The sequence below is a fragment of the Antrostomus carolinensis genome, unplaced genomic scaffold, assembly GCF_000700745.2.
Source record: "Antrostomus carolinensis isolate BGI_N321 unplaced genomic scaffold, ASM70074v2 scaffold45611, whole genome shotgun sequence".
NCBI lineage: Eukaryota > Metazoa > Chordata > Aves > Caprimulgiformes > Caprimulgidae > Antrostomus > Antrostomus carolinensis.
The window spans coordinates 12,704-25,677 of record NW_010294350.1 but is presented as its reverse complement, the minus strand read 5'-3'; the positions used below and the strand labels follow the sequence as shown (position 1 = coordinate 25,677).

Below are 12,974 nucleotides of genomic sequence, written 5' to 3'. Positions count from 1 at the left end.
CTGGACATAACTGAATTTACTAGCATAAGACAGAATGAGCCACCAGCAACAGGAGAAACAGCAAACCTCCAAAAACATATATATCCTTGGCAGCATAAATTTAAAAGGGGAAAAAAAAAAAAAGAGGTGGGGACAAATTCTTGGAGGGCAGCTAGAAACCTACAGCATCTTCAGCAGCCAGGAAGAATAAAGGTACAGTTAAAAAAATTACAATGCCTGACACTCAAATACGTTCTTATCTATGAGTGAGTAGTTTATTCAACTGACCATATGCGTTATTTGTCTTCTTGTTGCACCATCATCTTTTCTCAGTGGGGCAAAAAAACCCCAACTATGTGTACTGATATAGCAATTGCTAATTAGTCACTTAATCTTCAGCTTTTTCATATTTTCAAAGAACACTCAGGATATTTCTCCCGATTAGTGTAATTTAATATCTATTCATTGTTTCTGAGTTGTTAGGATCACAAAACTACTCCTCTATGTAAATATATACAGAACCCATTACACCTGGCTAGTTTGAATTTGATCCTTGTCCTCAAAATCAATGAGATTATAAAACTAATAAACTGAAAGCACAGTTTCAAATCCATCATCTTGGAAGATCAAAACTTCATCAAAAGTGATTGTGTGATAAAGAATGCATTTTTTTTTTTCAGTATAAAACAGCATTTAAAAGTTTAAGCAATATTTACTGTATAAATCAATGCCATACTTTGTTGCACCATCATCATATGTTGCCATTAACACTATCGTTCCATCCTGGATGGACTTCAGAAATTCAATAAATGGTGCCACATCTGGAAAAAAAAAATTGTTTAACAACAAGCAACCATACCACATTTAAACACTTGCAATGCTTTCCTGCAAATACATTCCTCTTAGGATATTTTTATAAATTTATAAGTATATTTATAAATATTCTTAAGTGGGAGAAAGATAAATTGCATCAGAGAGAACTCTTTCATTTTATGGAGTTTCATCCATGTTGTGTAAAGACACAACCACTAGTAAGAACTACTCGGAAAAAGCACATTTGATTAATCATAGAATTCCTCCCTGCCCCAGCTATTTGTGTTTCTTTGAAGTTGCACTCTCTTCACAACTATAAAGGTGAAGCACACTCCCTTAACTATCAAAACCACCATCTGCTGGTTTTTAGGGTTTTTGTTTGTTTGTTTTTAAAAAAGGGAGAAAAAAAAAAAAAAAAAAAAGAAGGCAAGCAGGATTTCAGTTGTTTCTCTCTAACCAGCTAAGGTAACTGCACCTACCTCCTCCCCACATGTCGAAGAATTTAGCATCTAACGGTTCTCCTGTTTTACCTGGAGAAAAATAAATATTTGGTGTCATCAGATATCCAAAGTTATTTTACAAACAACATGTCCAACTCCTCTTAATTACTCTTTCAGAGAAAGTGCTGTAGAAGACACCATATAAATCATCAACTACTATGGTCCTTTATGAAGACTGCTCCATAAACACCACAGTAGTTTGTGAAAAGGCACAGGAAAAGGTAAGGGGGCAGAGAGAAGATGCAAACTTCTTATTTTACTTCAATTGGAATATAAAAGAAGATGAAAACACCACACCCTCAAAAACCAATAATAAAGAAAATTGCTTTCACGTATTTATCTTTAAAAAAAAAATTAGGCAGTATTTGATGGAAGGTAGAGTTCTCTTCTTAATATATATATTCATTTAAAGTTTGGAAGAGAAGCAGAAAGACTGGCAGACATATAATACAAAGCCAGATAGTTTGGGTTTGAACAGATTGAGATAATTTAGGAAGGCAAAATAGGATTGGGTGAGTATAATTCAAGTCATGCTTTAGATGATGTAAACCTCAGTAGAATCTGCAAATAACGTGAATTTATATTGCAGTAAAATGACAAAGTGCTACCTCAATGCTACACGGAATTGCTTCCTACAGTTTAAGGACAAATCTGCCAGTACTGACATTCAGTTCAGCTTTCAAGGTGACACACAGGTAAAATTGTTTGGTTTTAATGAAAATTAAGAATGCTGAACACAATTAAATAACATGATGTATTTAGGGGCAACATCTATAGATATGGACTAATCAAATTTACTGATTTCAAGCTAAGAAATAATGAACTGGTCTTTCTATGTAGTAACAGAATCGTTAAATAAGTTTCACTGAGAAGAGCAACAGAAGAATTTAGTCTACAAAGTTTTATTAGTGGTGGCAACACACAAAGTCAAAATAAGCAGCATGCGTCTCACAGCACTCCACATTACTATTTTTCCTACACCTTTTCAGAAATAAAAATGCACTGAGTTTTTTTACCTTCTAACAAAAAAGGTGTAAATGCCAAAATCTGACATTATCTCAGTATAAATATGCTGAATGAATATTATTTTTCTCTTATTGCTTGCCTTTCACCATCCCTTAGTATTTCACGTTAAATTTCAGAAACAATTTGAAAATGAAGACAATGTGCTCACTTAAAATGTCACTTACCACTGACCAAGGCCACATTTATTCCTCTGCCAACATTATTTTTAACTCCACTCATTAAACTGAAACAAAACAAACAATTTTATTTTTAATAGGACAATTTTCTGATTTTAAATGTTTCTGGTTTTTAAATAGGATCAAATTGTAAGAGATATATAGCTGAAAGATCACGTGTCCATGAGCACTTAAATGAAGCAAAATCTCCTTGAACTAATCTATATGCTCTTATGGCACCACCAAATTGAGAACAGTAGATAAAATGTCCCCAGTTGAATCCATTTTATTTGATCATTTGATTACTTAATCAGCTTGGTTTCAAAATATGTGTGTATATTAAAACTGTCACTAAAAAGAAAGTGCTATTAATGTACTTAAGAAAATTCCTTACAGTTAAAGAGCCTGAAACAAATAATAACTTGAGGGCTTAGCACAGTCACATAACCAACATTTTAAGCTTTTTTGTAAGCACATGATGAACAAAAATGTGTTAATTTAAAAGCAAACTGAACAGAGGCATTAGTATTGCAGCGTCACACTAAGAAACAAGGAAACCGAAATCCAAGAAAAATAGTTAATACACTGATGAGACTAAACAAAAGTTGAATATCATCTTGTAGAAGTTACACATCCCAACAAAACTGTCACAATCTAACAACAATTACTTGGCCAAACTCAAAGTGGCAAAGGAGCTACAAAGTACAGAGCACTGTGAAAGGGAAGCCACAAAAAGCTATAAAGAAGAGCTAATGGGAACATCAAGACTGTTAGCTAGGGTGGGGTCCTGCCTCAGCCCATGATGGGTGTACCACTCCAGTGAGAGGAAACCTAGAGACCTCCTCATACCTTTTCACGGGCATTGTATAAAGACCTCTGTTCTGCCTCCAGGCCTCAAATATCCCAGCATTAATATTATGAAGCTAGATACTGAAGAAGTCTTCAGCTGGGATTCAATAAAAGCATCTCTGCATCAGCATATAGGTACACATCTCACACTATAACATGCTTTAATTGCACCCCAATCAGGATTGCTTTAACCTCCCTAGTTTGCTCTAGAAAGGGGCTCCAGATAGGTATGACTCTTATGTTCAAAACTTTTTTCACATTTCTTCTGTGATCATACAGTTTCCAGGACATGTCTGAACATTGGTTCTAAGGCACGCTTCAGAAGGACTGCATCCTTACACACACGACTGCAACATAGCTCTCCCACACTGACTCCTTAGTGATGGGCTAGAAACAAGAAATGGGCTATCACAGAAGAATGACAGAATCTTCCTCTCTGATGCTCTCTTTTGCATCCAGGATGAAAACAGAAGCCAAAATTTATGTGAATGTCAAATTTAATAGACAACTCCATACCAGGAACAGACTCAATATTAGCTAGTTCAGAGAGGCCGTGAAAGACTAGCGGTTAATGGTAACTCTAGGTACAGTGACTTCGGTTTTAAAGAACTAGTAGTCAGAGATGAAAGGCTCCATATTACTCTGCTAGTCTTCTAAGTTATACCATCTGCCAAAAATTTTGATTAAAATTAAAACTCTAATTCAATAACTTCTGAAATAGAAGACTTGAAATTTTCTGCTGAAATACAGAATTCAGTTCTGGTTAGTAGGGAACTCCAGAAGTATTTAAAATTCCTGAAAATATAAATACAAGAAGTACTAGATATTAAAGGAATGTAGTGGAATGTTCTGCTATAAGGTTACTGCAGCACAAACATGCAATTGACCTCTTAATAGAAGAAGTAAAACTGCACAGAGAAGTTGCTGGGAAAGAAGTATAGCAATAGTGCCCCTTCTTCTACAAAGCCCATGAAGTAGCAACTACAATATTTAATATTTTGATTATGCTATGTTTTTTTCTAACTTGGATTATGCCCTTTCAATATAAGGGAACAAGGTTATAACTGAACTTCTATACAGCAGAACTCCTATTTAATGCCAAAATATCTATATAACTAAAAAGAAGATTTGAGAAATTAAATGCATTCTGAATTATATCATCAGCTTTAGTGTTCTCATAAATTAAGTGACATATTCATGTTTAAGACACAGCAAAAAACATACATTGTAAATATCATTGGCAAATTATGAAAACTTGTCCCTGTTTCCTTGTCTTGGAAGTATGAAGAAGAATACAAAGTAATCAGAAAAAAGCATTTTGCAGGAGTCATCATTAAAAAAGTGCTACTGAAGAGGAAATAAGTTCTTTCACAGATCTGTGATACTACTTTACACACTTGAGACAGCTTGTGTACTGTCAGACACTACAGGCTGTAACGTGACAGTCTTCTCACAGGGGGGCAGCCGTTCATCAGTTTTAGAATTCTTCCAACAATTTACAATCAACAAGTTACAGGAACTTTTGAAAGGGAAATCAAACATCTTATGAACAAAGCAGGAGACAATACAAAATTAATGAAATTTTCTCATGACATTTAAATAGACATTGCAAGTTCTCCTCAGAAGGAATTCAGAAAGATTTTTGCCAAGGGAAACCGGACTTAAGACTCCCCATACCTGTGCGCTAAGGTGTGCACTAGTATTAAAAGAATAGAGAATTTCTTGCCAGCTACTACTTTCTTTTCATTACTTTCTTCAGTGAAATATCCAGCAGAGGATTTTTTTGTTTGTTTTGGACAGGAACAACAATCTCCTTTTAGTTAACCAGTGAGCAAGACATTTTAGAAAAAAAAAAACAAAACCGAAAAACACCACACAAAAACCTGCCCTACAATCCTGAAGATAAAAATATTACTTGTACCCCTACAATCCTGAAGATAAAAATATTACTTGTACCCCTACAACTTTTTATCAGTGAATCACCCTAAGTCTTCAGAGATATTAAGCTTCCTAGCAACCAGAAAGAGAAGCTAGCACGTTCTGTAACACCAACGAAAATACCATGCAGAAAGATTAGATAAGACTGCCCAAGGTCATGAAGCGAATCAATGATAAGAACAGAAAGCAGAACCGAGCACCTTTTAGTTAGTACGTGCCAATGGTGAGCTCATGCTCACTCTGCGCGTGCTCCCCTATGACATCATGGCGCTCCACTGCAAACGCACTTCCTACACAAGTGCGGAAGCTTGGGCTAAGTCGGCCTTACAGAATGACTTGAAAATTGAATGGTGCTTGTGCTTCTACTAATAAAACAAAGTTAAGACACTCTGCATGTGTTTAGTTGCCAGGGAAAAAAGCTCCCATTTCAATTTTACTACATCTTAATTGCTAGAGGTAATGCTAAAAATACAGGCTTATCTTTAAGATCATGCAAGACTAATCTTACAGTGTTACTTTAGAGAGTATGATAATACTGTGTTAAAAATACAGTTATTAGAAATACAGGACTTAAACTCAGGACCAAACTGTGTTTCAAACAGTTCCTTTCCTCATTTCACAATTATTTTTATTAACTTTAGTTAACATCAGCACAATTAACTAACTACTGATCATTAAAATACTACTTTTTCCTTTTGAAGGCATCCTTTAAAGAAAAGTGGAAAATAGGTTCTGACATTGGTACTATGGATAATTTAAAAGGTGACTTGCAAAAGACAAGTCCACAGTACAGTTTTAGCTGGTGATATTCAGTTAGAAGCATCAAGAGTAATTACTTAAAAATACAACTATTCACTGAATTACTATTAGAGGCGCAAGAACAAGTTACTTGGAGGCAAGCATGCATTTGACTTGACAAAGCCTGACTAATGTTGAGTCTGTAAACCCAAAATAAAGTGTAAGCTATCTTGCGTGTATTAAAACATCATACATTTCTGCATTTACTGCAGAGTATTAAGTGTGCTTCATCAGAGATAAAGTTAATATAAGTTTTTCATGTGGTCAAACCACTGGCAAAAAAAAACCACCAAAACCCTACAACAAATCATTTAAATTACTGATTCTGTGCGTAAAGTGACCCAAGACAGCATTTGAAAGAGATAACTAGAGTCAACAGGCAAAAATACTTACACATTATCTTCTACACAAATTTTAGGTCCAACTACATTTGCTGCTCCACTTGCCATTTTGAACGCAAAATGCTTTTCAGGACAAGCTTTAGAGATCCCACATTTGTATCTTGGAGGTTTTGTAGCTTTCAACAGGAAATAAAACAAGATTTTAGAGACACAGGTAGGCTAAGAGAGAAATATCAGTTAGTTTTCTGAAGGAATTCAAGGAAAAGAGCAAAAGACAAACAGTAAGTATCTCATCTGCAGTTTCACAGCAGCTTAAAATAACCTAGGTTCCTGTAGTATCTCATTATTCTACTTCTTGTTCTCACCCCTTTGCTTGCTCTAGCACTGTCAGCAAAAGCCACAAGACAAAACTACAAGTGAAATGCTGGCAAAAAACCCAGACTTCACCAGAAATTTAGAAAAATCAAGAAAAGAGGAAAATTAGTTTCTGATTGCATTTAAAGTTTAATTAAGACTTTCTTTACTATGAAAATTCAAAAGTCTTTCTGTTATTAGTGAAAGCAAGTCACAGCAGTAACAAATGCATATGAACACTCACGGCGTGCAGCTGCATCCAGTGCTGATCTAGCTGAAATGCAAAAAGAAAGTTTTACAAGATGTTACTATTAAAGTGTCATCAGCTATAAAATATCCTATAAATGTAAAACCTTTCTGTTCAATTTAAAACCCTATAAAAACATGTTGGTTGAAATGAAATATCAAATACATCTGAACATTACGTTCCAATATACAACATTAACCTTCACATGGTAGAAGAATGAAAGTGATCAGGGATCACATTTAGAAGCACTGCCTTTATTTATGACTCTCCAATTAACACAAAGATCCATGGAGATACAAAGCCACCACGGATCTGTGGAGGTGTGGGCACTGAAGTGAAATGAATTCCCTTCTTAGAGTTTCACTAGGATGGGGTTCCCTTCACCTTACACTGGAAGCCTGAAACTCAGGTGCATTTGAACCGAACCAACCATTCATGATGCCCTTTCTGGGGACAGGAAGAGAAACAAGTGATCTCATCACACACACATCCACAATACATCTGTAATACTTATTGACACCTGTGTCTCTTCAACAATTATTAAAAATGCCTCTGGTCACTGTTTTAGATGGCGGCTCACGCTGCTGTAATCGGGAGTTAAACAACATGAACCCTACCTACGTACCTAAAATTAGTCTTTTGTAGTGAAAAGTCCCTTTAAAGATAAAGTTGGTTCAAAATGTACACTTGGACTTCTAAGTCACCTCAGCTGCTAATCCTTTTCTGCCTAGAACCTGTTTTAATTACTGCACATTCAATTGTATATGGTAGTGTACCTGTGCAAGCAAAAACGCCCACTCAAAACATAAATTCTGAATTGCTTAAGTAGCAGAAAGGCAGAGTGCAGATTTCCAGAAAGATCATTAAAGTCGCCTAGTTTACAACTCCAGACTACAACTGTATCAGTAAACATAAAAAGCAAGTAAAACTGTGCATACTTTGCAGGCAAAAGAATCATATTGATTAACGGGGTAGGTTAAATATTTCATACAGAAAATAACTTAATACACACATTATATATTATATATGCATAACATATATAAAAAGTAACAAGTACACACATTAAAAATAAACACAGAAATCTTCTTAAATGTACAAGTCTAAGTCAAGCTTAAAGCAAAATTAATACAATACTCTTGATTGTGGCTCAAATAAATATAAATAGATGGACAGAGAAAACAAAGTAATCACTTACCAAATATGTGTCCTAAGTTTGCATCCATTTTTATTTCAAACACTTGAGATATGACATAAAATGTCAATAAAAATATTGCTACGACTACTACCAACTTTGCAGCACCTATTCAGAAGAAGAGGAAAGTTTCAAAGAATTATCTGCATATAATAACATTAAGTTTACCAAAATTAACCACATGAGAAATGTCTACCAGATTACATTAAGGGGAACTCTGAAATAGAATGATCATTTGTGGACTCACTATACAGTAGTGATCTACAAGAAACTGACATTATGATGTAGGATGCAACTGAGCCAGTCCATCAGGTTACTATACCAAACACACACCCTGCTGTCAGCTTTCTCTAGCTTCAAGCTTGTCTGACACCACAACACACCAACTCAGCTCAGCAGCCAGGAGAAACCACAGACTTCTCCATGGAAATCCAGCTTAACAAAATGAACTAAGCTGATCTAACTGGCTGCTGTCCAAATGGAAAAGTCCCACCTCACCCCGTTCCACTTCCCTGTTCTTAGCCATGTGTACCTGTTTCCTTACTGTTCACAAATACTCCTCTTCCCTCCCCTCTCTTCAAATTGGGCTACCTCTAGTTTAATGTACAGCCAAGACTGAGTGATTAGGGATCTGTTCATATACTGTAGCTTGGCTGCTTTGCTCACTCAGGTCTGAGCGTTACACTGAAAATCCGAAAAAACAACCAACCAACCAAAAAAAAGAAAAAGCGCCTTCTCACCTCCTTTTCAACAAATTTAAACTACTGACCTTCAAAAAGCAAGTCTGAAAACTCAAAAGAGCTAATTTCAAAAGTAATAAAAAGCAGTACAAGCCCAACCTCCTCCAGTGCTGAGCAGTCAAAGTACCTCCTGGGAGAAGAGTTGGAAGCACACAACCACCGCGATTTACATCCAAAATGGAAACTTGGGTGTATGTGAAACTGCCACGAACTCCACCATTTTTTAAACATAATTTTCAATAGATTTTTACAGAATACTCCATTCAGTTTATTGCAAAACACTGACTGAAAGTAGAAGTTAGGTGAGGAGACATCTCATCAACATTTTGCCTTCTTGTCTCCTCCCAGTATGTCAAATTGCTTGTAAGAAGCAACCCTGCAGCACTGTTCTGTTTCTCAGATTGCCAGACAAGGATTCTGAGGTTCTTCAGAAAATTAAAAAAACCTTATATACTCCTGCAGATCTCAGACTGCTGCTGTGATGGGCTGCTCAGAAAACCTTAAAATAGACAGATTACTCAGCCTTCAGAAGGATGGGAGATGGTAATCAATCCTTCCAACAGACTAAAAAAAAAGATGAGAGGATAAAAAAGAAGAGAAAGATGGAGAGATTCGTTTTTATATCTGGTAGTTTGTTCTTCCTCTCCCACTCTCCCTTTGTGTGTGTGTGTGAGCACGTACATACTATGTAAGAAAACACAGATGCAAACTTAATTTAAAAATATTATGCTGGAACTCCAAAGATTATTGCAATTGCAGGGAGTGAACCACAAAGAAGGACTGCAGGAAACAGATGGTCTTATCATACATTAAGAAGCGGATAAAAGGTTTTCAGAGCAATACTGTTTAAAAAGAATGGTACCAGATTTTGGAATGTCTCATCTACCAAGTGGCACTTGCAGAGCATGTTATTTCAGTACCTAATAGGTGATATGAACAAGGACTCAGTATGAGCACTAAACATCCCCTCCACCCTCTATCCTAAGCCTTTCAACTGAACTGCAAGTACTCCCTCTAAGGGAGAGGTAAGAAATCTCCTAGAAAATTATTTTAGCCCTTGAACCAAAGCCAATCTGTTTGCTACAGGTTAAGCATTCTATAGAAAACAGCCATATCTTCTTTGTCTGTAGGTTATAGCAACAAAAATAGTTAGATGGAAGAAAAAAAAAAATATTTTGAGAAGTAATTTTACAGGCAATTTAACCACCTTCTAAAAATTGCAGGATTTTCAAGTTCTTTATCAGAATTGCTTTAACAGGTTGCTCCCAGTCACACATATTGAGTTTAATAAAACAACTGTAGAAGCAGTGACAAAAACCAGGATTAGTTTCATGCATTAAGCAGGTTAATGTATAACTCTCCTGGAAAAGAAGGTGTCATTCTCTACTAGAAGAGCCAACATTTGCTCCTTCTGCAACACAGCACTACAACTTTTGACAAAAGTGCAATGCATCAGAAACTCAAAACTGTTTCATTTCATTGTAAGGAAATCTCTAAAATGATATTTTATTTTAGTGTTATATTGGCAAAGATCCTATTTTTACAACCACTACACCTTCTATCAAGTAAAATCAATTTCTCAAACAGTGTACTACAGTAACTTACCTCTATGAAATGGCTTTTATAGCTTTCAAACTCTCACTAACCATTCAGGAAGTTTCAAACACTATATTATAATAGTGCCTGGCACATTTGGTTGGGATATGAGGCAGGGAAGAAATGAATCGGTCATTACCTTATTCCTTTATCATCTTACAGAATTAGCAGCCAAAGTATATCAAGTCATAGCACCTTAACCAGTCACTGAAGATCAGCTGAAGCATTTAAACCAGCTGCTTGCTCTTAGACCATCCCAAATTCCAAAATTACTTTCATTAAACCTCATTTAAATGGAACAGCAACGCCTGTTATGCCAGTTAAGTTTATTTTAAAACCTTATTGTTACAACTTGTTAATGTTGCCCATAGCACTTTATTCACAAATGGCAAAAGTCTGATTTTACTGAGCATACTTACCTGCTATTCTCATGTTTACTCTTCAGCCAGCTAATGACACTACCACATTAAAAATAGCCACCTAGGGAAAAAGAAAAACACACCATTGAAATTACAACCAAATAAGCACTTTTGTGCTGGGTTAACAGTAAAAAATCCCCATAGATCTTCTAGCCAATAACATTAATGATGATTGTTCTGAGTACCTAATTCTTAATGCTCACAGTAAAGGTAAGAAGATTCAAGATGGCTTTCTGATGTATTGCTTTAATTTGTTACTCCATGAAACAACTCTTCTGAAAAACCATTAATTTCATTAAATCCACTACAAATTCCAGTCAGATTTTAACTCTTCAATCTCTGACATCAGTATTTATCAGTGCTTTATCTAACCGGTCTTTGATTTCCTAAAGCTATGGGGTAGAAGTCAACAACACCATCTACATTGCGCCAAAGTCCTACCAACTTTTGGATGCAAGTTATTTGGCAACATCACATAGCAAACTATGCTTTGGAGAGAAAAGCTTTAAGGATTTTGGCCTTCAGGATACTGCATAAACTGCATTTGGTGAAACTGAAAGTTATTCTAATACTTTAATCTACATGTTCCAGAAATGTAACACATTTGTCACTCATAGCAGCATCCAGAAGATTCACCTGATGGACAATGGTCACAGAAGCACCAACCCTAGAACTGCAACTGTTTCAGAGGAAACTGAAAACCACTGCCTATGAGTAAACACCCTGTAAGCACCCAAAAGTTTCTTCTTGAGAAGAGCATGAAGTCAAAAGGTGTCACAACCTACACAGGCTCTGCTCAAAGGCTGCTACCACCTCTTCCTCAAGTAACCCCTTGACCCTGGGCCATGGCAAGTCTCTTGTCTTCTGCCTGCAAAACCAGAGCTGTTGCTGGCTCTGCACCACGGTCATGGTTGACTATGTTGAGCCTACACCACGTTGAGCCTGGACATCTTCTCTTTTGAGTTTTGCCCTGTTCCTGATGAGCAAAGAAGATGACCATGTATAACTACTTGTCACCCCCAGCACTAACATGGTTTCTCAGCAAATCAGGTCTTACAAACATGGTAATCTTTACTAATGAAGTACTACATATCCGTTAGAAGCACAGTAATTCATTTGGAAACATTTGAATAGATTAAGCATGTAAATTATTTTTTTTAAATGAACTGAAATTCTAATTTACTTGGAAACAGAACAGTTCAGGTAGTGTACTACCTCATCTCCTCTATTCTTATCATCTTAAGTAAGAAAGAGCCCTCAGTTATTTTCAAAAAGACATGAGGCATTCAGACAAATAACAGTCTGTAATCAGTACTTCCCTTTTTTAAAAAAAAAAAAAAAAACAAACCACCACAATTCTGAATTTGCATTTTATGGCATAACTGCTTACATTTAATACAGAAAAAAACCCCAACCCTATTGGCATTCAAGGATCTTGTCAGATCATCTACACTAAGGCTGAATTTGAAAACATGTAATAAAATATCATTCTAATCCAAGCAGCAATCCCACACCTCCATCACAACAGCTAAAGCATCTCTAACACTCTGCAGTCCTATGCCATGATTTCAAAAACCATGAAAAATATTATCTTTATAAATTATTTGAAAAGCTAGCATTATTAGAGGTCAGAAAATGCAAATAATTTAGAGATCACCAAAATCCCCATGTAGTCCTCAGAGTCTATGCTAGAGGGGAAAACACAAACAACCTTTTGCCTTCACTTAACTCAGTATCTGCAAGTTCAGCGATTTGTGTCCAGATTCTCTTTGCCAAAGACACAGTCATTTGCTCTATTACTTAAAGTTTCCAAGAAAATGGTCAGCAGATAAATAAACAGGAAAAGCCAAATACAAGTATAGAAATATTTATTTCTACTCAACAAGATTTGGAAACTAAGTCTCAAAGTTTGAAAAGCAGACAAATGTTTTTCAATGCTAAGGCTGTGCTACAAGGGAAATCTCACAACATATTATGGACATAATATATGCATGATATTTATAGCCACATATATCCACATATAATAT

The 12,974-nt window shown here is 35.8% G+C and overlaps 1 protein-coding gene across 1 annotated transcript; it reads right to left on the bottom strand.

The window, feature by feature from the left end:
- Positions 1–695: 695 nt before the first annotated feature.
- LOC104532398 (protein FAM3C) lies at positions 696–11,008 on the bottom strand (the record flags this gene model as incomplete). Its single annotated transcript, XM_010177596.2, has 7 exons — positions 10,948–11,008; positions 8,196–8,300; positions 6,998–7,027; positions 6,452–6,575; positions 2,483–2,541; positions 1,272–1,322; positions 696–800 (listed from the first exon to the last, which is right to left on the bottom strand). Coding segments are annotated over exons 1-7 (487 nt in total), but the record flags the coding sequence as incomplete, so codon positions are not given.
- Positions 11,009–12,974: the final 1,966 nt, after the last annotated feature.